The 24,131-nt window shown below is 47.4% G+C and overlaps 2 protein-coding genes across 4 annotated transcripts in view; both read left to right on the plus strand.

Moving 5' to 3' along the window:
• The window catches only part of DNAAF11 (dynein axonemal assembly factor 11), a 75,127-nt gene extending 68,635 nt beyond the window's left edge, over positions 1-6,492 (plus strand). For 2 of the 3 annotated variants that reach the window (XM_042254091.2, XM_027972890.3), the window contains 2 exons: positions 253-338; positions 6,092-6,492. In XM_042254091.2, the coding sequence (XP_042110025.1) occupies positions 253-338; positions 6,092-6,269 (264 nt within the window). In that variant the 3' untranslated portion in view covers positions 6,270-6,492. Of the gene's footprint in view, positions 1-252; positions 339-880 lie in introns of all 3 variants that reach the window. The other variant, XM_042254092.2, reaches the window with a different exon arrangement.
• Positions 6,493-8,470: 1,978 nt separating this feature from the next.
• The window catches only part of LOC121820389 (dimethyladenosine transferase 2, mitochondrial-like), a 36,333-nt gene continuing 20,672 nt past the window's right edge, over positions 8,471-24,131 (plus strand). Inside the window, exon 1 of the mRNA XM_042254573.2 lies at positions 8,471-8,576. Coding sequence (XP_042110507.1) covers positions 8,471-8,576 — 106 coding nt within the window. The remainder of the gene's footprint in view (positions 8,577-24,131) is intronic.

The raw sequence follows: 24,131 nt of genomic DNA on the forward strand, positions 1-24,131 counted from the left end.
TGCCGTTTCCTCCAGCAGGGGATCTTACTCTCTGTTGTCTCGGGCATGCCCTGGAAGTCTTGTAATGTATCCCCAGGGATGGGGGGACTAGTGTACCTTTCTCATCCGCATGTAGGGGCTTAAAGTCAGAGTCTTTCATGGAATATATAGTGAAAGTTTAAGTGTTTTTGCATTTGGGAAACATATAGTGTATATTTTTGAAGATGTATCAGAGAGAATGTATCACGGACTGTGCTGTGCTTTTATTTTCAGGTGGGCGAAGTAATCATAGGCTGTCAACGAACATCAAAGCCTGTGAAAAGCACGCCGGACAGCAGCAGAGAGCAGACAAGCAAGAGGTGCCATCCCCGCCCACCCCCACCGCCCAATCTTTAGCTTTGTTTAGAGTTCTCGCCATTGTCTTTTTGGTGGCTAGAATGCACCTGCCCACCAGGTACAGTGACTGAACGTTTAGAAAGGATTCATACCCTGAACGTTTACTCCCCAAACTTCAACTCTTGATTTGTAGGGCTCAGACACAGATCTGTGCATGTCTAGGTCCCCATTTCCCATGATACTAATAGAAGTGGCAACATCTACACCACTGACATCTACACCACTGACCAGGCACTTGCTTCCTATGAGGCCAGTCTATGTGCTTTACCCATGGCAACACATTTAATCCTCACAAGTTTTATCCTCAGTTTTCAGACAAGGAATATGAGGGAGGGAGGCTGAGTGTGGCTGAGCGCTCTGCTCATGTTGCCTCTCTTTTATGACCCCCCTGTCCTGTCGTAGCATCCAGAGCTCTCAGGGCTGCAAACACTGAGAGACCCCATGTGTGCCCTCCTGTCAATCATAGGTCATCTTCCTGCCTTGGCTTAAGCTTCCTTCCCTACAGGACCCTCACCCTCTCAGGAGAATTTCTAGTAGTCATGTGAGAGTTGGACCATAAAGAAGGCTGAGTGCCCAAGAACTGATGCTTTCAAACTGTGGTGTTGGAGAAGACTCTTGAGAGTCCCTTGGAGAGCCAGGAGATCAAACCAGGCAATCCTAAAGGAAATCAACCCTGAATATGCACTGGAAGGACTGATGCTGAAGCTGAAACTCCAAGACTTGGGCCACCTGATGAGAAGAGCCAACTCATTGGAAAAGACCCCGATGCTGGAAAAGATTAAAGGCAGGAGGAGAAGGGGGCGACAGAGGATGAGATGGTTGGATGGCATTATCAACTCAATGGACATGAGTTTGAGCAAGCTCCAAGAGATGGTGAAGAACAGGGAAGTCTGTCGTGTTACAGTCCATGGAGTCGTAAAGAGTTGGACACAAATGAGTAACTGAACAACAATATTCCCCAATGTCAGAAAGCCTAACGATTCCCAACTGAAGGTTCTAGCTCTGCCCCTAGAGACCCTTGGAACAATGCCCGCCCCCCACAAGTGGTGACAATCCTTAGAGCATTTCGAACAAAGCTCTCATTCCTTCTCAGTTCATCCTTGGAATGAACATCTCAGCTCTTTCAACTTTCTTTCTCCTTTTCAAGATTTCCAGACTCGTACCATCCAGATGGCAAAGTCTATTTTGGACCCAGGCAAACTATCTTTGTGATACAAATGTATATGCCAGAATTATCACTATAAAAATACCTGAGCAGGAGCTGTATTTATGTCTTGCATAATACAAGCAGTCAGGCATTCTTATATTCAAAGACAACTGTCAAAGTTTTGTAGAGGTTTTCAAACATGCGGTTTGTTTAAACAACAGGTATGGAGCTGAATTCCTTCTGAAAAGCAGGTTGCTGTTTTAAACCTTGGGAAGCTACTCTCATGCTTCCCAGCTTATTAATTTCCATTTCAGATCATTGTTGTTCAGTTGCTAAGTCATGTCTGACTCTTTGTAACGCTATGGACTGCAACACTCCAGGTTCCACTGTCCTCCACCATCTCCCGGAGTTTGCTCAAATTCATTTTGAATCAGTGATGCTCTCTAACCATCTCATCACTTAAAGAGATTCAAGGGTATTAGGACTCCTGTGAATCTTCATGGTCATAATTAAGCCCCAGCAGCATCCCTACTTGTAAAAAATCTGAACTAATTTATGAGGAATCGCAGCGATTGGAAACCAAGTCATTGTCAACGGTTTGGAGCTGGTTTTCAAGACTCCAGGCTAACTGTCATCACCATGATTATGCTTGATGATTAGAAACGTCTTAGCACAATTGTTTATAGAAGGAACTCCTGCAGTATTTTCACAAAGCCTTTCTTTTTCATTTTTGTTACTGAGAAAGGATCACCTCATGTCTGCTCAGGATACGTCTATGGGAAGGTTGTTTGTGGTGCTCTTGAATCATTGACAGAATTCATTATTCCCATTATATCAGCCTCTGATTGGGCAACCCATGACCCAAACAGCCACCTATAAAGGCTGCCCGTGGGTATGAGGTCAGACAGCTTGTTGGTTTGGAGGAAAGGCCTGCACAGGGCAGGACACTGGGGGCCGGGGGTCAGAACAGGCCCCTCAACCCCCTCTCAGCCTGGGTGGTCCCTTCCTCATGGGGTGGAGAGAGTTAGTGGAGGGAGTAGATCGAGGGGAGGAGGGTTTTGTTCATTGGACTAGATGGGATCATGTCTGGGGAGAAGGTCACGGACCCAGTGAAGCCTTGTGGTCCTGGGACGACTTCCTCAAAGATGGGTTTATTGAGTACTAAGCGCCTGCACTGAGCTGTATGATGCTGTGCATTATCTTTAATCTTCAAAATAACTACAAATAAATCCTCCTCCTGTTCCTAACATAGCGAGGTTCATAGAGATGGGGTCATTTGCCCAAGGTAGCCAAATTGGTGAGTGAGTGGTGGATCCAGGATTATAAAATGTGGCCCATTCTTGGGCTTGCCTTCTTACTCTCCTCATGGTGTCTTTTTTTTTTTTTTAATGGACTTTTAGCCCAGTCTTAGGTTCACAGCAAAATTGAGTAAAAGGCACAGAGATTTCCCAAATACCTGCTTTCCCTACAGGTGCATAGCCTCCTTCATTATCCACACCCTACACCAGAAGAGAAGGTTTGTTACAACTGATGAAGCTGCCTTCCTGCATCATTATCACCCACATCCAAAATTTGCATAAGAGCTCAGTCTTGGCGCTGTGTGTTCTTTGGATTTCGACAAATATGTAACAGCTTCCCAGGTGGCTCAGCAGTAAAGAATCCACCTGCCAATGTAAGAGAAACAGGTTCAACCCGTGGGTTGAGGAGATCCCCTGGAGAAGGAAGCAGCAACCCACCCCACTATTCCTGCCTGGGAAATCCCTTGGACAGAGGAGCCTGGCGGGCTACAGTCTAGAGGCACAGAGTCAGACATGACTGAGCAACTAGGCAACAAGAGTAAACAGTGACATGCATCCACTCCTATAGTGTCACGCAGAGTAGTTTCACTGCCCTGAAAATCCTTTGTATTCTTTAATAGAGGACTCAATCTTTGATGTAGTTTACACCTGCTGATTTTAGACATTTTCTTTTTTCCTTGCATTCTTCCATAATACATTTATTCACGCCATCTTCCACCTGTTCTGACTAGGTGCTAGAGGTTCTGGTCTGACGGTCAGGCGACGGATAAAACCTGCAGCAGGCATCTGTCTCTACAGGCCTCGATGTGAGGCGGAAAGCAGCACGGGGAAAAATTCCCTCTCCTCTTTATTTTGGGGATAAATGTGGTCCTTGAGTGCCCCAGGCCTTGCTGTTCACTGCTTATTACCCCCAGGGATTCATGAGTCATTAAAACCCTGCACACAAACCGTTCCTCAGAACATCTGAAGTTGGAGCGCTGCAGATAACTGAATATAAGTTCACTGTTTATTACTGTGATCCAGAAACTATAGCCCAAGAGATATGCCCAGAATAGAGATGGGCTGCTTTTCTTCAAAGTCAAGGACAACATAATTATCATAGATGAATTTAGATATTTACTTAATTAAGCCATAGATATCACAGTCTGTTAAGTAAGAACAGAATAATTAAGAAGTAAAGCTATAGTTAATAACTGTAATGTAAGTCTCTGAAAACTGAAACTCCCTGCATAGTTTATAGTGTATAATCTGGGACTTCAGAAAATGCCATTTGCAAATCCAACTTGTGTTTTTCTTCAGCAGGTCCAGGTATATTAATCAAAATACTTCCAACCCAGGGACTGAACCCAGGTCTCCCACCTTGCAGGCAGATTCTTATCCATCGGAGCTACCAGGGAAGCCCAGCCAAAGTACAAAGGAATCAAAAAGTCAGATCCTTTCAAGGGCTGAGCAGACTATAGACGTGAGGGGGAAGGGTTGCAAGAGCAAATGAATTTACACTTTACAGAGAAAATTGAATCTCCCTTTCCCACCAGTTTGTGTCTGCTGCAGGAATTTGGCCGGAGGACGTGGGTTTGGAACTCCTGGAGTAGACTGTGATTTTCTTTAACTGAAAGGGTTAGTTGCTCAGTCACATCTGACTCTTCTCAACCTCATGGACTGTAGCTGCCAGGCTTCTCTATCCAAGGAATTTTCCAGGCAAGAATACTGGACTGGGTAGCTATTCCCTCCTCCCCAACCTCCCCTGGTCGGGGACCTTCCTGACCCAGGGATCGAACCTGGGTCTCCTACACTACAGGCAGATTCTTTACAGTCTGAACCACATAGGTCAGAGCTAATTGCCTATTTAATTTCAGTATTTCACAGTAGTGAATTTTTTCTAGTTATTCAATAGCTATTTATTCAGTGAAGCTGTATGCCAGAGATATAAGGTGAAAGAGACAAAATCTTTGCTTCAAAGATGCCAGTCTGACAGGGGGAACAACAGATGGGCAGTGAGACAGTTACATGACGACGAGATAACTTTTCTATTGAGCACTACTCTGCGCCCCTAGATGTTCCCAGGAACCTTGTCTGTCTGCACAAACCATGGTATTGCTAATGTCTAGCACAGCTACTTGAGTGCTGTAGGCTCTTAATGTATATCTGTCAAATAACTGATTGCAAAATTATTTCAAAATCATCCACATCGTGGGGGGAACTTGACATAACTGCAGCTTACTGGGTCCAACTCCAGGCCTATGGAGGAAATGGCCAGAAAAACAGTCCTGGGACTGTGTCATTTCGAATTTTCTATATGACAGTGACCACGGGATTCCTTGGCCAGCAGAGGGGCTTCCGGCTTCCCTTTCACTCCAGCTATCGCCACGAGCACTGGGTGCACGTTCCCACAGGAGGGAAAGAACTGTGGGCTTGGCACGCACCTGAACTTGTAGTATGAATGTCCCTGCCAAACTGTGGGCTTCCCCGACGGCTCAGCAGTAAAGAGCCTGGTTGGCGCTCAAAGCCGGAGCACTGGGACAACCCTGAGGGATGGGATGGGGAGGGAGGAGGGAGTGGGGTTCAGGATAGGGGACACATGTACACTCATGGCTGATTCATGTCAATGTATAACAAGCACGACAATATTGTAAATAGCCTTCAATTAAATTAAAAAAAAAAAAAAAAGAACTGCCTGAAATACAGGAGATGAGGGAGACGCAGGTTCAATCCCTGGGTCAGGAAGATCCACTGGCAGAGAAAATGGCAAACTACTCCAGTATTCTTGCCTGGAAAATCCCATGGACAGAGGAGCCTGGTGGGCTACCATTCAAAGGGTTGCAGAGAGTCAAACACAACTGAGTGACTGAGCATGCCAACCGCAGCAGGCTGGATTGTCTGAAGCAGCAGGGTCTTAGGAGCCTGATTAGCTCCATTCAGGAGTGAAACCTGCCAGATGTGATTCTATTATTGCTCCTGGCTGTGAGACTTGGCCTACCGTATCATTTCAGTTATCAAAAAAGTCTTAGGTGAGCAGAGTCTGCCAACTGTCCTGTCCTCCAACTGCCTGTGTGTTAGCATGGCCCTGCAGCACCCTTTAACTCTTTATTTCTTCAAGGGTTGACTCCTGCTTCTACAAGGCTTTAAGCCACTTGAATCCAGGAACAGTCTCCTATACTCCAGGGAGAGTACTTGCCAATGTTTGCCAAACAAACAAATGAATGAGTGGAATCTACTTGAAATTTATTTCAAAATGATATCTCTGTTTCCTTTGCCCTTTTTGTTGTTCTAGAAGCCAGCAAATGGAGAAACTAGAAGTAGACCCCAGCAAGCGTTCCATCCCTGATGTGGCCAACATAGTTCAGGAGAAAACACACATGCCCAGAAGAGTTCGCCCTGAACCCAAAATTATACCAAGTGAGGAAGATCCCGGCTTTGAAGATAATCCCGAAGTGCCTCCTTTGATTTGAAATCTCAGGCCTCACTGCCTGTGACCTGCAAGACCCAGATCTGCTCCATACAGAGAGTGTGTGTGTATTATTTACGGGGTAGACACGGTTATTTTCAGTATTACTACTCCAATGCGTTAGCTTCTACTTAGTACATTAATATTCTAAAACCAGTTTACAATTAAAACATGTACCTTCCAAATGCTGTATAATTTTTTTGTAATAAAGCATTGGTTAGTTAAAATGTTTAGTAAATCATAGAACAATTATAGAAACATGCTGATTGTAAATCCCAGAACCATGGATCTGGGCAGACAGATGAAGTCACGGGTTAAAGAAAGCACTGATCATTAAACTGGTATCTCTGCTTTATCTAGGAGAAGGCAATGGCAACCCTACTACAGTACTCTTGCCTGGAAAATCCCACGGACGGTAAAGACTGGTAGGCTGCTGTCCATAGGGTCGTGAAGAGTCGGACACGACTGAGCGACTTCCCTTTCACTTTTCACTTTCATGCATTGGAGAAGGAAATGGCAACCCACTCCAGTGTTCTTGCCTGGAGAATCCCAGGGACAGGGGAGCCTGGTGGGCTGCCATCTGTGGGGTCACACCGAGTTGGACATGACTGAAGTGACTTAGCAGCAGCTTTATCTAGAACACTATTAACTCAGTATTCCAGATACAATATAGGAAAACTGTCATTTCTCTGATCATGACTTACTAGCATTTAAGCCAGACTCCTCCCCCAACTCCTCTAACTCCTCTCCCCCCTCCCCCACAGTACAGACACACAAATCAACAGATACATAAGTAGCTACTGAGCCCTGGGACCGGCTCTGTTCTCACAGAGTTGGTGGTAACAAGGCAGTGAAATAGGCAGTGACAAAGCCCGCAGTCAGAAGGAAGTGGAGGTGCTCTTGCCTCCAGAACCAATGCTTCTAAACCAGCAGAGCCCAGAGTTGCAGAAACAGGAGTAAACGTGGCCTGTGAATCATTAGGGGTGTTAGTGAGAGGAACCTCTCGCATTTTGATACCTCAATCCCAGATCCATGCTCCTTGACCCTGGGAGAAACAGCACCACATGTTGGATAGTAATTCAGTCTGTACTTCACCCTTGGGAACATTATCTCACCCACACAAAGTATTATCACCCAGTTGGGCTTCCCTGGTGGCTCAGACGGTAAAGCGTCTGTCTGCAGTGCAGGAGACCCAGGTTCGATCCCTGATTTGGGAAGATCCCCTGGAGAAAGAAATGGCAGCCCACTCCAGTATTCTTGCCTGGAAAATCCCATGAACGGCGGAGCCTGGTAGGCTACCGTCCATGGGGTCGCATAGAGTCAGACACGACTGAGCGACTTCACTTCACTGGCACTGTAGGTGAGTCTGCAAAAGGCCACTTCAGTGTTCTAGCAGGCCAGCTGCTCCAGAGTGATGATGAATGTGGTGAGTCCAGTCAATTCCACAGATACAGGCTCCATAGGCATGCTTCATTTGTTGTAACGAGTCCCCTGGTCAGAGGCGGTGCTCCGTGAAGTACTGTGGCAGTGAATGTGGCTGCCATTACGTAAACCCACAGATGGTGGTTTTGGCAGAAGTGCTATAGGGAAGGAAGGCAGATTCACATTCAGAGTAAATGTATATTCCAGTGAGAGCAAGGTACCGCTTCTTCCACAATGGATGGAAATGTTCCAGTGTAATCAACCTGCCAGGCAAAAGCAGGTGATGGATGGTCCCCTGGGGTTTAGTGCCATGTATGGGGTTCACTGTTGGGTTCTGCTACTATCGAATCAGTCACTGTGGCTGCAAATTATATGACACTCCTCCCATCAAGAGGTGGATTCTCTGATCTCTTGTCTTGGATATGGGCCAACCTTAGTGACTTGCTTGCGACCTGTAGCATAATGATAAAATGGTGTTACATGGTTGTCAAGGGTTTCCCAGATGGCTCGGCAGTAAAGAATCCACCTGCAATGGAGGAGACATGGATTTGATCCCTGGGTTGGGAAGATCCCCTGGAGAAGGAGATGGAAACCCACTCCAGTGTTCTTGCTTGGGAAATCCCGTGGACAGAGGATTCGGGCGGGCTACAGTCCATAGGGTCACAAAGAGTTGGACGTGACTTAGCGGCTAAACAATAACAACATGGTTATCAGGGCTAAATCAGAAAAGGCGATATCACTGCCATTTGATTCTCTTGGTACATTCCCTCTGGGGAAATCCAGATGCCATGTAAAAAGTCCAACTTCCCTGTGCTGGAGACGCCACAGCAGGTGTTCCTGCCCACAGCCCCAGAAGCACTCTCAGCTGATGGCGTCATCTACCAGACCTGTGAGTGCGCCATCTTTGATGTCCAGTCCTGGCCACCGTCTGGCTGCAACTGTGTGAGACAAGCCAAAGTGAGAACGGCCCAGATGCGCCTTCCTAAACTCTGACCCACAACACTGTGAGCAAAATAAAATGGTTGTTGTCATCCTATAGACAGAGGGAGAGTTTGTCCTGTAGCAATGGCTACCGAAACCGGATTTGGCACCTGGAAGTAGCGCATTACCATAACTAAAACCAAAGACATACAGTCATTGCTTAAGGCGGTCAGAAGCTAGAAGGACCTTGAGGAGGTTTGTGACAGTTGGCTCCCTCCAGGAAGCAGACACCAAGAGAGAGAAGTGTGAGAGATATATTGAGGGTAACGGCTTAGAATGCTGAAGAGAGGGAGCTGGAGTAAGAAGGGCTTCAGACTTTAGGTTTTAGATACAGGCTTGACATCCGTAAAATGAAGAAGGGTGAGGATGGAGGAGGATTGGCTAAACGGAGCCTCAGACCGCAATGCAGTGCTGAGAACATCTCAGCCAACCCAGCTGGCAGCTCCAGGGCAAGACAGCCCATGGAAGGAAGACAGGCATGTTGGACAGAAATGGCTGTGCCCAGCAGCCCCTGCCACGTTTAGTGGTTGCAGGGAAGCCAGGGAGAGGGAGATGGCCAAATCTGGAGAGCTGAAGTAGGTCTTGAAGGTGCTGCAGCTGGAGGCTGCAAGCTGTTTGCTCTCCACGTGGCTGATTCTCTCTAGGAGGAGCTGAGCAGCACCCCTCTGTGGCCGATGACAGAAACTCACCTCCTGGCTTTCAGTGGAAAGAGGAAAATGCTCTTTAGTGCTTGAACAAAGGAGACCTTCCTTCTGTAGAGAAAGTTTAGCCAAACTGTTTCCTGGGGGTAACATGGAAGAATGTCCCTGATGACTTATTGGGGTTAGTGAAAGAGATTTCCAAGTAGAATGCCAAAAGTATCATCAGCTCGTGCCTTTTAGCTGCAAAATCTAAAGGCACACAGAGTCCATTTTCAAGCAGAATTTAGAGGAAATACGAAGGAACTAAACGGGCTTCGTTCAAAAATAACGGAACCTCGTATAAACCAAAGCGGTGTAAGGCGAAGAAGCAATGGCCCGACATCGAGATAAAGCACAGATGCTCACAGACACGGTTCACAGCCCTGGCGGCTGGATGCAGAGATGCTGAGTGTGGTTCCTGGGGAAGAAGCTTGGCGGCAGGGCTTCTCTCACTGCCGCTCTACATGACAGATCACTGGAAAAGAAACGCTGAACACAGTGGTTGCTCTTCGTCTTTTCTCGTGAAAGCCAAAATCATCCTGATTTCTTTCATTTAGAGAAAACATACTACCATAGGTCTTTCATAAAAGCAAACTGGCGAGGGACATCTGTGTACTGGGAGACTGAATGAACACCTCGGCACTCACTCTCATGTTTTACAGGGTTTTTTAAAAATTTATTTATTTTGGTTGCACTGGATCTTTGTTGCTGTGTGCAGGCTTCCTCTAGCTGCAGAGTGGGAGCTACTCCTAGTTGTGGCATGTGGGCTTCTAGGGGCTGGCTTCTCATGGGCGGCTTCTCTTGTCGTGGAGCACAGGCTCTTGGGCGCATGGACTACAATAGTCATGGCTCATAGAGCTTGGACTTAGTAGTTACAGTGCTTGAACTTAGTTGCTTCCCAGCATGTGGAATCTTCCCAGACCAGGGATCGAACCTGTGCCCCTGCATTGGCAGGCAGGCTCTCATCCACTGCGCCACCAGGGAAGTCCCCTTTTACAGTTTTAACAACTGAGACTCCTAAAGGTCAAGGGACTGGCCCTAAAATAGTGTAGCAAGTTGTTAAAATAGGATTCTTTTAAAATCATTTTTGACAAAATTTCCAATATGAGTTGTTTTTTTTTTTCCTACCGAAGCGAATGAAACAATTCACATGACAATATTTTCCAAGGAAACTGTCACAAACCTACTTTCTGTAGTCTTGAAACTGCTCCCTCCATTTGGGAATGTGAAAAAGGGATTTCAGAGTAGAGGGGCTTTGTGGAGGGTTATATCTTTGGGGATAAAGCTGGAAGATTCTTGGGGTGGTGTTGTGTTCTCACTTCAGTCCTACTGGATGGGGGGCTTTCGAGGGACTTTGAAGATGAGGGTAGATGAACACATGTCTTTGGAGAGCACCACCACCTTTTACGTCCGCGTTAGGGTCCTTCCTTGTAGTCCAGGCTTAGTGAGAAGTTCTCCAGGGAACCTCACTGGAGAGCTTCGAGGAGGGCTTCCCGAAGTCGGGGGCACACAGCTGCTACCCGACTCACGCCTGAGAAACGTGAGGCTGGGGGCAGCGCTGTGCACGCCTTTCCTAAGAACCGGAAGTGGGAGATGATGGCAGCTCGGACTGGTCCATCGGCGCTCCCTAGGGGGGTGAGAAGCCCCCACGGCAGAGGCTCAGGGTGTGTGTGCAACCCTAGGGGGTTGAGGAGGAGGACCCCGAGGCCAGGGCTGGGGCATGTAGGGGATGGACGAACTGGGAACCTCTCCGGAGTCGATGAAAAGGCCTCCAGGGGAAGAAAAGTCAGTTTCAACCCTCTGCCTGGCCGACAGAGCAGGAAGCCTGACTGAGCTGTAAGGACTTACCTTACCTGCAGCCGTCAAGATCCTGGCCACTCGGAGTTTGGGGCTCGAGTGGGAAGAGGAGGAAATGGTCACCAGGCCCAGAGAGGGTAGCAGACAAGTGACAGGAGCCCCACCTTCTTCCCAGGGAGGGAGCAGGGAATAAACATCTGGGCCTTCCTTACTCCCTGGCTACAGCTCCCCAGTGGCCAAGCTCAGCTGAAGGCCGGGCCTGGGAGCCCGCTGGTGGGGTCCCCAGGGTCGAGCTCCAGGACACACAGTGCGGTGGTGGGGCCGCAGTCCCCTCTGCCTGTCTTCCCTCACCCTGTCCCCCCAACCCGTCCAGGATGGGGCTAGAGATGCTGGTGTCTGGGGCGGGACGGGAGCAGGGGAGCAGGACGAGAGAACAGCCTTCTGCCAGTTGCTGGTTTCCATCCTGATCAGCCTGAGAAGGCGGCAGGGGAGGGAGAAGAGTTGATGTTTTACCACAGTTTGGACCTTGATGGGGACAATCTCTTTACTGAGTGGAGACTGAGGATAGGATTCAAATGGCTGAAGGGTCACCTAGAAATACAAGAAAGTATCACTGGATCTGCTTAAATTTTCATCCAGGGGCAGGGAAAGACCACCCACATTGAAGAAAGGGCAACCTATAGCATGTGTTGATCACAGCTGCAAGGTGAGCACTCAGTGTTAAGTGTACACTAATCGGGGACTTCCCTGGTGGTCCAGTGGTCAAGAATCTGCCTGCCAATGCAGGGGAACTAAGATCCCACATGTCCCAGGGTAGCTAAACCCGAGTGCCACAACCAAGACTCAGTACAGTTAAAAAAAAAAAAAAAAAGTATACTAACAGTAACCCATGATGCCAGAATCGCTGCCCTGGCTGTTTTTCCAAATTCTCTTTTCATCGTCCTCCTCGCTCTCTGCCTGTGCTCATCTCTCTCTTCGAGAAGGCTCCCTACTTCAGCCTTACATCAGCTCCCCCTGGGACAGTGGAGGGTGTTTTTCCTCCTCAGTCCCCAGGAGAAAGGACACTGCATGGCATGTGATGTCATCCTCTGTCCCCAGGACCCAAACACGCCAGTCCCTGCGTTTATTTTTTCTCCCACTTATTTTTTTTTCTCTTGAGCAGCACAAACCGGTCCTTCTGTATCACTGGCAGTGACGTTCCACCGGCGCCAGCACAGCGGTCTTGTCTCTGCATCCCGCGCCCAGCTACCGTGACAAGTGCTGCGGCAGGAGCCCCCTACATGTGAATAGCCTGCCAATGTCAAGAGGAGGCCAGCAACCGTGACTCTGATGCGAGGTGTGTGAGCCATGCAAGGCCCAAGGGTGGTGCCCTGGTGCTCGCCCCTTCCCAGAAGGCTGCCCTCTGCCTGGCAGCTGGGGCTCCACGCACAGCACGCACCAGCCACCTTTCACGGTCTGTCGCAGCTCGCCTGACACTTCGGAGGGAAAGTGTCACCCTGTCTCCAGCTGATGCATGTCAGGCTGATGCATCTGCACTCTCACAGCAGACCTCGGCTCAGCAACACGCCTCTTTCCTGTTGTTGCTCCTTCCCTTGGGTCTGTGTCTTCTTTGAGCCTCAGTTGGATATGCTCATGGGTCTCTTCAATGAATGCACGTTTCCTGAGCACCTGCTAAGTGCAAGGAACACATCAGGTGCCAGAGAAGGTTCTCCCCTGAGAACCTTGTCTCCTGGTTCTCGCTCGCCTCCTGCAAGTGACCTATGGCTCCTCCTCCTTCATCACGTCGAGCCTGTACTCACGTGACCCCTTTGGCACGTCATCTCCATGAGCACAGCCTGCCTCTCTGGGACACGTGGGCACATCCCTGTGGCTTGTGCTGCCAGTGCTCTGCCCCTGGAATCCCCATCTCAGGCCTCAGGTACATTCCTCGAATTCAACCGACTCGTCTGGGCCATCAGGAGTCTTCTCTGGCATGTCTTCTCTCGTCTTTCCTGCCACTTTATTTATTCTGCTTCTTGTGTTCTGGCTATTGTTTCATGGATTTACTTTCCAATCATCCAGTTGAGAAAACACCATCACTGCTTCCTGTGTTCAAACTTCTTGAGAGTCCCTTGGACTGAGAAGAAATCAAACCAGTCCATCCTCAAGGAAATCAGTCCTGATTCTTCATTGGAAGGACTGATGCTGAAGCTGAAACTCCAATCCTTTGGCCACCTGATGTGAAGAACTAATTCACTGGAAAAGACTCTGATGCTGGGAAAGATTGAAGGCGGGAGGAAAAGGGGACAACAGAGGATGAGATGGTTGGATGGCATCACCGGCTCGATGGACATGAGTTTGAGCAAGCTCTGGGAGTTGGTGATGGACAGGGAAGCCTGGCGTGCTGCAGTCCATGGAATCACAAAGAGTCCGACACAACTGAGTGACTAAAGTGAAGTGATGTTCAGCCTTCAGTTGGTAACTCAATCCCATCAATTCTCCTGCAAAAAGAGGTCCTCTAGTCTTCTCCAAAACCACTGTCAGCGTCTGTATGCCATCTCTCATCATCTGCTGTGTTGGTATGACCGCACCCCCCATAGCCCATGACTGTTGCCTAGAGAACAAGTCTGAGCCCATCAGATGCAGGCCCCCACCTGCTATGAGGCCACATCTCCCACCACGTCCCCCCAGGCATCCAGTCTGCCTTCCACACTGAAGTGGTCACCATTCCTGAGAGTTACATGCATGCTAAATCCCTCAGTCATGTCTAACTCTTTGCAACCCCAGAACTGTAGCCCACCAGGCTCTTGTGTCCATGCGATTCTCCAGGCATAGAACACTGGAGTGGGTTGCCATGATCTCCTCCAGGGAATCTTTCCAACCCAGGGATCGAACCTGTGTCTCCGGGGTCTCCTGCATTGGCAGGCAGGTTCTCTACCACTAGGGCCACCTGGGAAGCCTCCTGAGACTCACCTGGGGCTTATATGCACACTGACCCTCTGTCTGTGTCATCACTGACCTGAGGTGGGTGATGTGCTGGGTCCCAGGGTCCAGGTGAGCCCTCTCAGGGTTGGGTGGGAGCAGGGTGGTGTTACCAAGGCCCAGAGACAGAGCGGAGGCCCTCTGGTGAAGGGGAAAGCAGGACCAAGTGCACAAGGCCCCTATTCCTGGCTAAGACCATCAGTTGTTGGGATCATTATCAGCACACAGAAACTCTTCAGAGGGAAATTAAATCCAACATGAAGGGATTTTGCATCATCTATGCTGGGAAAGTGGATCCGTCCATGGTCCTTCAGGGACCACTAACCGCGGTGAGCCACAGGCTCCGCCTCAGCACTCTGGATGGTACTGTTACTGAGTCTGCTGACTTCCACCATCAAAGGAACATACAGCGCCTGCTCTAGCTGCCCTACACAACATAAGCAACCATGCTTAGCGCCGTAAGACAGCCACTTTAGTGCGCTCACAGTTTCTGCAGGCCAGAAACACACACCAACACACTGGGGACGACGCATGTTTTCTCCTTTGTGTCTGGAGCCTCAACTTAAGACCCAAAGCCATGGATAGCTTGAGATCCGGAGGCTGGATGACCCTGGAGATGACTTCACTCACACCTTTGGCAGCTGAGGCTGGCTCTTGGCCAGGACCTGAGCTGGCCAAAAGCCAGGACACCCACATGTGTCTATGAGGTCTGGGCTTCCTCAGCAGCGGCCATGAGGGTCCAAGACTGAGCCTCCAGGTAGAAGGGTGACAAAGTGCCTGGTATTTCCATGGCCTAGTTTCAGAAGTGACTCAGCTCTCTTCTGCCACATGCTACTCATCAGGGCCATCCCAGAGGCCTGTCCAGGTCCAAGAAGAGAGGATATGGTCTCTGCATCTCACTGGAGGAGTGGCTGGCTTCTACAAGAGTGTGTGAAATGACAGATATTGTTAGGAGACCTTGAGAAAATATGGCCTACCACCTGCCCTTCCTCCTCGGTGAAACTCAAGTTCTTTTAGGCAACATTTCCTGCCCCTGAAGGAAAGAGGAGGTGGTTCTTCTCCTGTTGTTGCATGAATAAAAGATGTGGGCAATGGTGGCAGGGGATGGGGAGGCATACTTAATTTTACCTCAGGATCATTTTTATAACATATACCACTGCCTGCCTTGCCTCCTCTCCTTTTCTTGGAGGTTTCTATAAATAAAAACATTTACAAATCGATACAAGGCCAAATAAAGATTGTTTGAGGTGATCTAAGAGGCCTGTGCAGAGTTATGAATTGAATTCCACTTAATGTTCCTTACGTTATGCAGGTAAAAATAGAAGAGAATTTTTTTTTAATTTCCTTTGTCCATATTTCTTTGAGACCAGCACTGACACTGTATTTGCCTATCTACGAGTTAATGTTTCTTCTGGTATTATCTCTGCATTCTATCTCGTGTCACCCAGATTTCCCTGGGTCTCAGTAGGTGGGTTCACAGGCTGAAACCGCTGGCTCTTGCTCCACCTACTGAGGATGGAGCTGCAGCTGTTGTTCCAGGCATTTCTGGGAATCATTCACGGTGCCAGGGCTCCTTTTCCCAGTGAGACAGAACCTTCTGGGAACCTCCTCTCTGCCAAGCTCCCATCTCTGCTGCTTTCCGGGGGTCACCACCCATGCCCCAGGGCCCTGACTCCACCAGCACCCCCAATAGCTGCCTGTAACTCTTTACCAGAAGGGGACCCAGAGTTGTTCCTACTGGACTCCAGGACTGTACAGTTTTTTATTTTTCATTGGAGGATAATTATTTTACAATATTGTGTTTCTGCCATACATCAACATGAATCAACCATAAGTATACATAGATCCCCTCTTTCTTAAAACTCCCTCCCATCTCCCTCCCCCAATCCCAACCCTCTAGGTTGTCACAGAGCACCACCTTTGGCTGAACCCCAAGACTTTAGATAATAAACTCTAGGCACTTTCTGTCTTATTGTACTTTATTTTATTGTACTTTGTAGATATTGCCTTTCTTTCTTTTTTTTATGTTTCTTTACAAATTCAGGTTGATGACAACTCTGCATCAAGAACGTTTATCGGCAATCCCACTGCTGGGCATACACACCGAGGAAACCAGAATAGAAAGAGACACATGTTCCCCAATGTTCATCGCAGCACTGTTTATAATAGCCAGGACATGGAAACAACCTAGATGTCTATCAGCAGATGAATGGATAAGAAAGCTGTGGTACATATACACAATGGAGTATTACTCAGCCGTTAAAAAGAATTCATTGGAATCAGTTCTGATGAGATGGATGAAACTGGAGCCGATTATACAGAGTGAAGTAAGCCAGAAAGAAAAACACCAATACAGTATACTAACACATATATATGGAATTTAGAAAGATGGCAATGACGACCCTGTATGCAAGACAGGAAAAAAGGCACAGATGTGTATAACAGACTTTTGGACTCAGAGGGAGAGGGAGAGGGTGGGATGATTTGGGAGAATGACATTCCAACATGAATACTATCATGTAAGAATTGAATCGCCAGTCTATGTCTGACGCAGGATACAGCATGCTTGGGGCTGGTGCCTGGGGATGACCCAGAGAGATGTTATGGGGAGGGAGGTGGGAGGGGGGTTCATGTTTGGGAACGCATGTAAGAATTAAAGATTTTAAAATTAAAAAAATAAAAAACTAAAAAAAAAAGAAAAGAAAAGGTAAAAAAAAAAAAAAAAAAAGAATGTTTATCAGCAGCATTTTTCCAGCCGCATTTGCTCATTTAGTGTCCCTCTGTCACATTCTAATGATTCTTGCTCTATTTCGAGCGTTTGCATTAGTTATGTTTGTTACAGTGATCTGTGATCAGTGATCTTTGATGTTCCTATTGTAATTGTTCTGGGGCACCATGGACTGTGCCCATATAAACAAACTTAATTGGTAAATAGTGCATGTTCTGATTACGTCCTTTCCCTCTCTTTAGGCCTCCCCATTCCCTAAGACACAACAATATTGAAATTAGGCCAGTTAATAACCCTACAACGGCCTCTCTGTGCGACCCTATGGACTGTAGCCCTCCAGGCTCCTCTGTCCATGGGGATTCTCCAGGCAAGAATACTGGAGTGGGTTGCCATGCCTTCTTCCAGGGGATCTTCCCCACCCAGGGATCAGACCCAAGTTTCTTAAATCTCCTTAATTGGTGGGCAGGTTCTTGACCTCTAGCGCCACCTTGGAAGCCTTTATTGCTGATAACAAGATTTGAGCGTCTAGATAGAACACCAAAGCAGCCACAACATTTCCTTAGTTCAGTTCAGTTCAGTCGCTCAGTCGTCTCCGACTCTTTGCGACCCCATGAATCGCAGCACGCCAGGCCTCCCTGTCCATCACCAACTCCCGGAGTTCACTCAGACTCACGTCCATCGAGTCAGTCATGCCATCCAGCCATCTCATCCTCTATCATCCCCTTCTCCTCCCACCCCCAATGCCTCCCAGCATCAGAGTCTTTTCCAATGAGTCCAACTCTTCCCATGAGGTGGCCAAAGTACTGGAGCTTCAGCTTTAGCATCATTCCTTCCAAAGAAATCCCAGGGCTGAACTCCTTCAGAATGGACTGGTTGGATCTCCTTGCAGGCCAAGGGACTCTCAAGAGTCTTCTCCAACACCACAGTTCAAAAGCATCAATTCTTTGGTGCTCAGCCTTCTTCACAGTCCAACTCTCACATCCATACATGACCACAGGAAAAACCATAGCCTTGACTAGACGGACCTTAGTCAGCAAAGTAATGTCTCTGCTTTTGAATATGCTATCTAGGTTGGTCATAACTTTCCTTCCAAGGAGTAAGCGTCTTTTAATTTCATGGCTGCAATCACCATCTGCAGTGATTTTGGAGCCCAAAAATAAAGTCTGACACTGTTTCCACTGTTTCCCCATCTATTTCCCATGAAGTGATAGGACCGGATGCCATAATCTTCGTTTTCTGAATGTTGAGCTTTAGACCAACTTTTTCACTCTCCACTTTCACTTTCATCAAGAGGCTTTTAGTTCCTCTTCACTTTCTGCCATATGGGTGGTGTCATCTGCATATCTGAGGTTATTGATATTTCTCCCGGCAATCTTAATTCCAGCTTGTGTTTCTTCCAGTCCAGCGTTTCTCATGATGTGCTCTGCATAGAAGTTAAATAAGCAGGGTGACAATATACAGCCTTGAAGTACTCCTTTTCCTATTTTGAATCAGTCTGCTGTTCCATGTCCAGTTCTAACTGTTGCTTCCTGACCTGCATACAGATTTCTCAAGCGGCAGATCATAAGCCCTTCACTCTCTTCAGTTCTCTGAGAGAGGTGAGGAAGTGGCTGAAGAAATGATTGAAATCATAAGACCATTCCTGGGGTTGAAGGAAAGAAGCCATTTCCGTAAGATAAAAGTGCAAGGTGAAGCAGCAAGTGCTTTCACAGAAGCTGCAGACAATTATCCAGGAAATCTGGTATAAGGTAAATAATGAATGAAGGTGGTTATGCCAAACAACAGGGTTTTCAATGTAGACAAAAGAGACTTCTATTGGAAGAAACTGTCATCTAGGACTTCCATAGCTAGAGAGGAGAAGTCAATGCCTGACTTCAAAGCTTCAAAGGACAAGCTGACTTTCTTGTTATGGGCTAATGCAGCTGGTGACTTTAAGCTGCAGCAAATGCTCACTTACCACTCTGAAATCCTAGGGTCCTTCAGAGTTATGCTAAATTGACTCTGCTTGTGCCCTATAAATGGAACAACACAGCTGGATGGCAGCACATCTGTTTACAACATGGTTCAATGAATGTTTTATGTTGAGACTCACTGCTCAGACAAAGGGCTCTCCAGGCGACGCTAGTGGTAAAGAACCCACCTGCCAATGCAGGAGACACAAGAGACTCAGTTTCGATCCCTGGGTCGGGAAGATCCCCTGGAAGAGGGCACAACAACCCACTCCAGTATCCTTGCCTGGGAAATCCCATGTAATAGGGCCCACATGGGGTCTCACTGATAACATAGCTTGATATGTCAAACTCGCAAACAAAGAATAAATCACAGTGATCTGTGAGACTGACCAAATTACCCAAATGGCATCCTGTTATCTCACTGGCGCCTATCTTCTCAAAGCTGGGAGACCACCAGATTCCAGACTGGAGGAAGGAACGACTCTGTCAGAAAGGGAGGATGTTGGTTCTCCTTAAGAGCCAGTCACCCTGTCTTTTCCATCTAAAAAATTTCCTTTTTCTCGCCTGGCCGCCCGGCTCGCTCTCTTTCTCTGGACTCGCCTTACACCAGTACAGAGGAGCCTGGCAGGCTCTAGTCCGTAGGGTCACAAAGAGTCGGACACAACTGAAGCAACTTAGCACAGCACAGTAAGTCAAATGTTTCTCTGAGTTCTGTAAACTGCTCTAGCAAATTAATCGAACCTAAGGAGGGGACCATCGGAAATTCCAGTTTATAGCCAGTTGGAAGTGGAGTGGCGCAGTTGAGAAGGTAGGCATTGTTGCAAGACTGAGACCTTAACTCATGGAATATGACACTCTCTCCAGGTAGACGGTATCAGAATCGGGTTGATGTGAAGGACAGCTGGTGCTGGAGAACTGTTTGGTCATGTGGGGACAAACCTCTCCACACGTTGTCAGTGTTAGCCAGAACCATTTTATCCAGCGTGGCCTCAACTGCCCATTTTCTTGGAAGTACCAGACCTCTCTATTGAAATGATCAAATTCCAAACCTCTTCTATCTTAATTATGTCACCTCCACTGACCAGGGAGCCTTGGAGGAAAGGGTGAGCTCCATATCACTATAAAATGATTCTGTGAGGCTTGATTGGCTCCCTAAGAGGAAGCTCCACCTCTCAGGCCAAGGCAGGGGGTGGTCTTCCACTTCCACTCTTCCACTTAGACATGCAAAATAAAATCCACCATGAGAAGTCTTCCCCTAAACCCTCATTTGGACTCCTTGCGATGATCATACTCTTTCTGGTAACATAACTCTGGCCTCATTTCTTGTAAACAGCCCTGGTCTTCTTTTGTTTAAAGATTGTTGACTGAAAAGAAAATGCACAACCTAAATGTTGAGAATCATGTTTTGTTTTATTTAGCTGACTTTCTGAGGACTTCAAGCTTGGAAGACAGCTTCTCATTTAGCTCTGAGGGACTGCTTGAAAGAGGTAGGAGTAGAGCCAGGATAGATAAGGTGTTTTGCAACAAAAACCAGGTAGTCAGAACATCAAAAGATTTACCACTAAAGAAACGTAGCAATCTCAAGTTAATGGGAATATGTAAGAGTCTGGGCTCATTGAAATCATTCCTTTGATGTGTGCCTTTGCTGTCTGGAGCCAGTGCCCTGTTCTTTTCCATCCTGAGTCCCCTCAGGGTGCACTGTTGGCATGGCTGCAGTCACTGAGGGTTTTAGCAGTCTCGGGGGCGGCTGTAGTGACTTGATGGTCGTAGCATCCTTGTGTACAGATATGGCAGCAACATTTTTCATTCATAAGACTGTTCACATAATCTCACCTCTGGTAACCAACAGAGCTGCCCTCCTTCATCAGGCAACGCTCTGCCCAAACCTCTTCTCCTGAATTCCCACTGCTGCTGCTGAGTCGCTTCAGTCGTGTCCAACTCTGTGTGACCCCATAGACGGCAGCCCACCAGGCTCCTCTGTCCCTGGGACTCTCCAGGCTAGAATACTGGAGTGGGTTGCCATTTCCTTCTCCTCTGAATTCCTAAGCTTTTTATTTAAGTAGGCTGCATTGTGCAAAGCCCTTTCTCTCCTTAGAACTAATCCGGTTTCCCTAGGCTCTGCTAAAGAAAGAATTGGCAATAGTCACCATACTACACTCTGAACCCACCCTTCCTCCTCGAAAGGTTAGTCTATTTCTGGGACAGCCCATCTAGCAAATCCCTCCTCCTGTTAGGACAAGTTCCCTCCCAAGAGGCTCCTTGTGAGAAAAGAGTTAACACAGCAGACCTGAGACTGCTATCCTTAGATGATAAGACTGGCTGTTGCCTGGCGTCTGGGTCCTTGGATTTTAAGAGGGTTCCACCATCCCCTAACTGATAAGAGAGCTCCTGGAGGTTGAATGGTTCATGCAGACAGTGTGGTGGGTACTGAACACTGCTTTCCTTCAGAGAGTCTGGAATTTTGGTATATGCCAGGCAGAGGCAGACAAGAAAACCTTGAGTCCTGAGTCTCTAATGAGCTTCCCTGGTGGACAACATTGTACAGCCTATCACAACTTGCTGCTGGAGGAATTAAGTGTATCCTGTGTGGTTCCACTGGGAGAGGCTCTGGAAGCTGCAGTTGGTCTCCTCCAGGCTCTGCCCCGTGTGCCTTTTCCCTTTGCTGACTTTGTTTTGTATCCTTTGGCTATAATAAATCACAGCCACGACGGTGACCATATGCCAAGTCTTTTGAGACTTCCAAAGTGTGTTAGTCGCCCAGTCGTGTCCACTCTTTGCAATCACACGAACTGTAGCTCCCAGGCTCCTCTGTCCATGTGATTCTCCAGGCAAGAATACTGAAGACGGTTGCCATGCCCTTCTCCAGGGGATCTTCCCCAACTCAGGGATCAAACCCACGTCCCCTGCACTGCAGGCAGTTTCTTTATCATCTGAGCCACAAGCAAGTTGCCAAACTTGGTGGTTTACAGGGATGGCCACCATACTGCTCCATCCTATTTTCTTCCCCACCCCATGATAAGACCTTTTAAAACCACTAACCACTTTCCTAAACATGCCCAGATATGTTCAGACCTCAGAGACGAATGCAGCTGCAGTGCATTATCTAAGTACAAACCTAAATACACACTAAGATCTGCTTTATAATGTGCTTTCCCATGATCTAAGTCTCCGTTTACATATTTATGTTGTATTATGCTTCATATTGGAGAAGGCAATGGCACCCCACTCCAGTACTCTTGCCTGGAAAATCCCATGAGCAGAGGAGCCTGGTAGGCTGCAGTCCATGGGGTCACGAAGAGTCGGACACGACTGAGCAACTTCACTTTCACTTTTCACTTTCGTGCACTGGAGAAGGAAATGGCAACCCACTCCAGTGTTCTTGCCTGGAGAATCCCAGGGACGGGGGAGCTGGTGGGTCGCACAGAGTTGGACACAACTGAAGCGACTTAGCAGCAGCAGCAGCAGCAGCATACTTCTTATGCCCTTATACTGTTTAATTTTATATAAATATAATAAAATTACATATGTACAATAAAATTCTCTCAAATTCAGCAATGGTGAATTCAACTAATGTTGATCGAGCCCCTGTGAAACTAAACTAGGTCTTTTTATACTGAGCATCTGCTTATTCCTCATAACAGCATTGAATGAGGTAGAAGTAATATACAATCTCTGTTCCACAGATGAATGAACTGAGGCTCAGAGTGGGTGGGACGCTTGCACAAAGCCACACAGCTAATGTGAGCTCGGTCAGCCACTGGATTTAGGCTTGACTCCAAGCCCAGACAGGGCTTCCCCAGGCGCTCAGTGAGTAAAAAATCTTCCTACAGTGCCAGAGACACAGGAGATGTGGGTTCAATCTCTGGGTCAGGAAGATCCCCTGGAGAAGGAAATAGCAACCCACTCCAGTATTCTTGCCTAAAAAATCCCATGGACAGAGGATCCTGGTGGGCTACAGTCCATGACGTCACAGAATCAGACAAGACTGAGCAAATAAGCACGCACACACAGTGCCTGATAAGGATTCTGAAGGTCCAACCATCACATCCATGGTCTAGCTGGACAAAGCAAAAAAATACATTTTTGTAATTAGCTGTCTATAAGAAACATTCTTGGAGCTCCCACCTGCACCTACTTCTCACTGGCCAAGACTTAGTTAATGGTGACTCTGAGATCCAAGGCAAACCGGAAATGGAGTCTTTGTTCTGCATGACAATCTGCCAGCTAAAATCAGAGTCCTTCTATAAAATAAAGACTAGAAGTCTCCACCAAATCTGGCAGATGACACTAATCCCTAGGGGACCAAGATGAACCACAGCTGGCTAACTTTTTCCACGGCTGTAGTCCAGCAGCTTGAACTCAGTCAGTTATTAGGGACTCTGAACCTTGGTTTCCTTCTTTAAAAAATGCAGATAACGCCATCTTTTTCATTCAGATGTCCTGAGGGTAAAATGAGTTAATAGCTGCAAAGGGTCATCTTTGTTCAGCCACATTCTTGGGTAGGCTGCCCCATCTTGCTGTACAGACATGGTCTGCCCAGGTCCAGGGGGCAAGTCACGTGTGGAATTTTCCTCTGCCAGGTTAGCTGTCTTTAAGAAGCCTTGTTGGTTTGTAGGAGTTCATACATACTTCTACGTACTTCACGGTCCCATTTTACAGAGAAGGAAATTGAGTCTGGGTTGGTTGAGGAATGCACTCAAGAACATGACAGTAAGCAGCATAGCTCAGGTCTGAATCACTGCATTCTGTCCCCCTGCTCATTCCTCAAAGGATTGAATATACTCATAGGTTTTCATTCTTTCAGATTCCATGAGGTTTCAAATACTCTCTCTTCCAGTCAGATCATTTGTCCAAACTTGTGTCCTCACCTTTGTTTTGAAAATGGTTTGAAACTCAGATCTAACTTATTTCAAATCCATGCACTTGCCACTATACATGTTCCTTTTATACTATGCTGCACTGACTTATAATGAAAACAGACGAAATTCTGTGTGTGTAGTGACCAGCTCATAGCTTTACCTCCATTGACATAAAAATAATCCCAAACCCTCTCCTTGTATCAAAACATTTGCAGTGAGCACTGTTTCATTACCATGTCTCTTTAAATCAGTCCCATACGCTTTTTTTCCCCTGTTAATTAGTCAGGTTGCTAAGCTGGCACAATGAAGTGGTGTGAAAGTGTCCCCAAACTAATAGTGCCTCGTCAGTGCCCAGGCTGGGCATGAAATTACCTTCGGAAGTGTTATCAGAATGCAGTTAGCACCCTCTCGGCTCCTGACTTCAGACAAGAATGGGAACTCAGCAGAAATATCAGCAGGGCTGCACTAGGCATCAGCAGAATCCTG

The sequence above is a fragment of the Ovis aries genome, chromosome 9, assembly GCF_016772045.2.
Source record: "Ovis aries strain OAR_USU_Benz2616 breed Rambouillet chromosome 9, ARS-UI_Ramb_v3.0, whole genome shotgun sequence".
In the NCBI taxonomy this organism is placed as follows: Eukaryota; Metazoa; Chordata; class Mammalia; order Artiodactyla; family Bovidae; genus Ovis; species Ovis aries.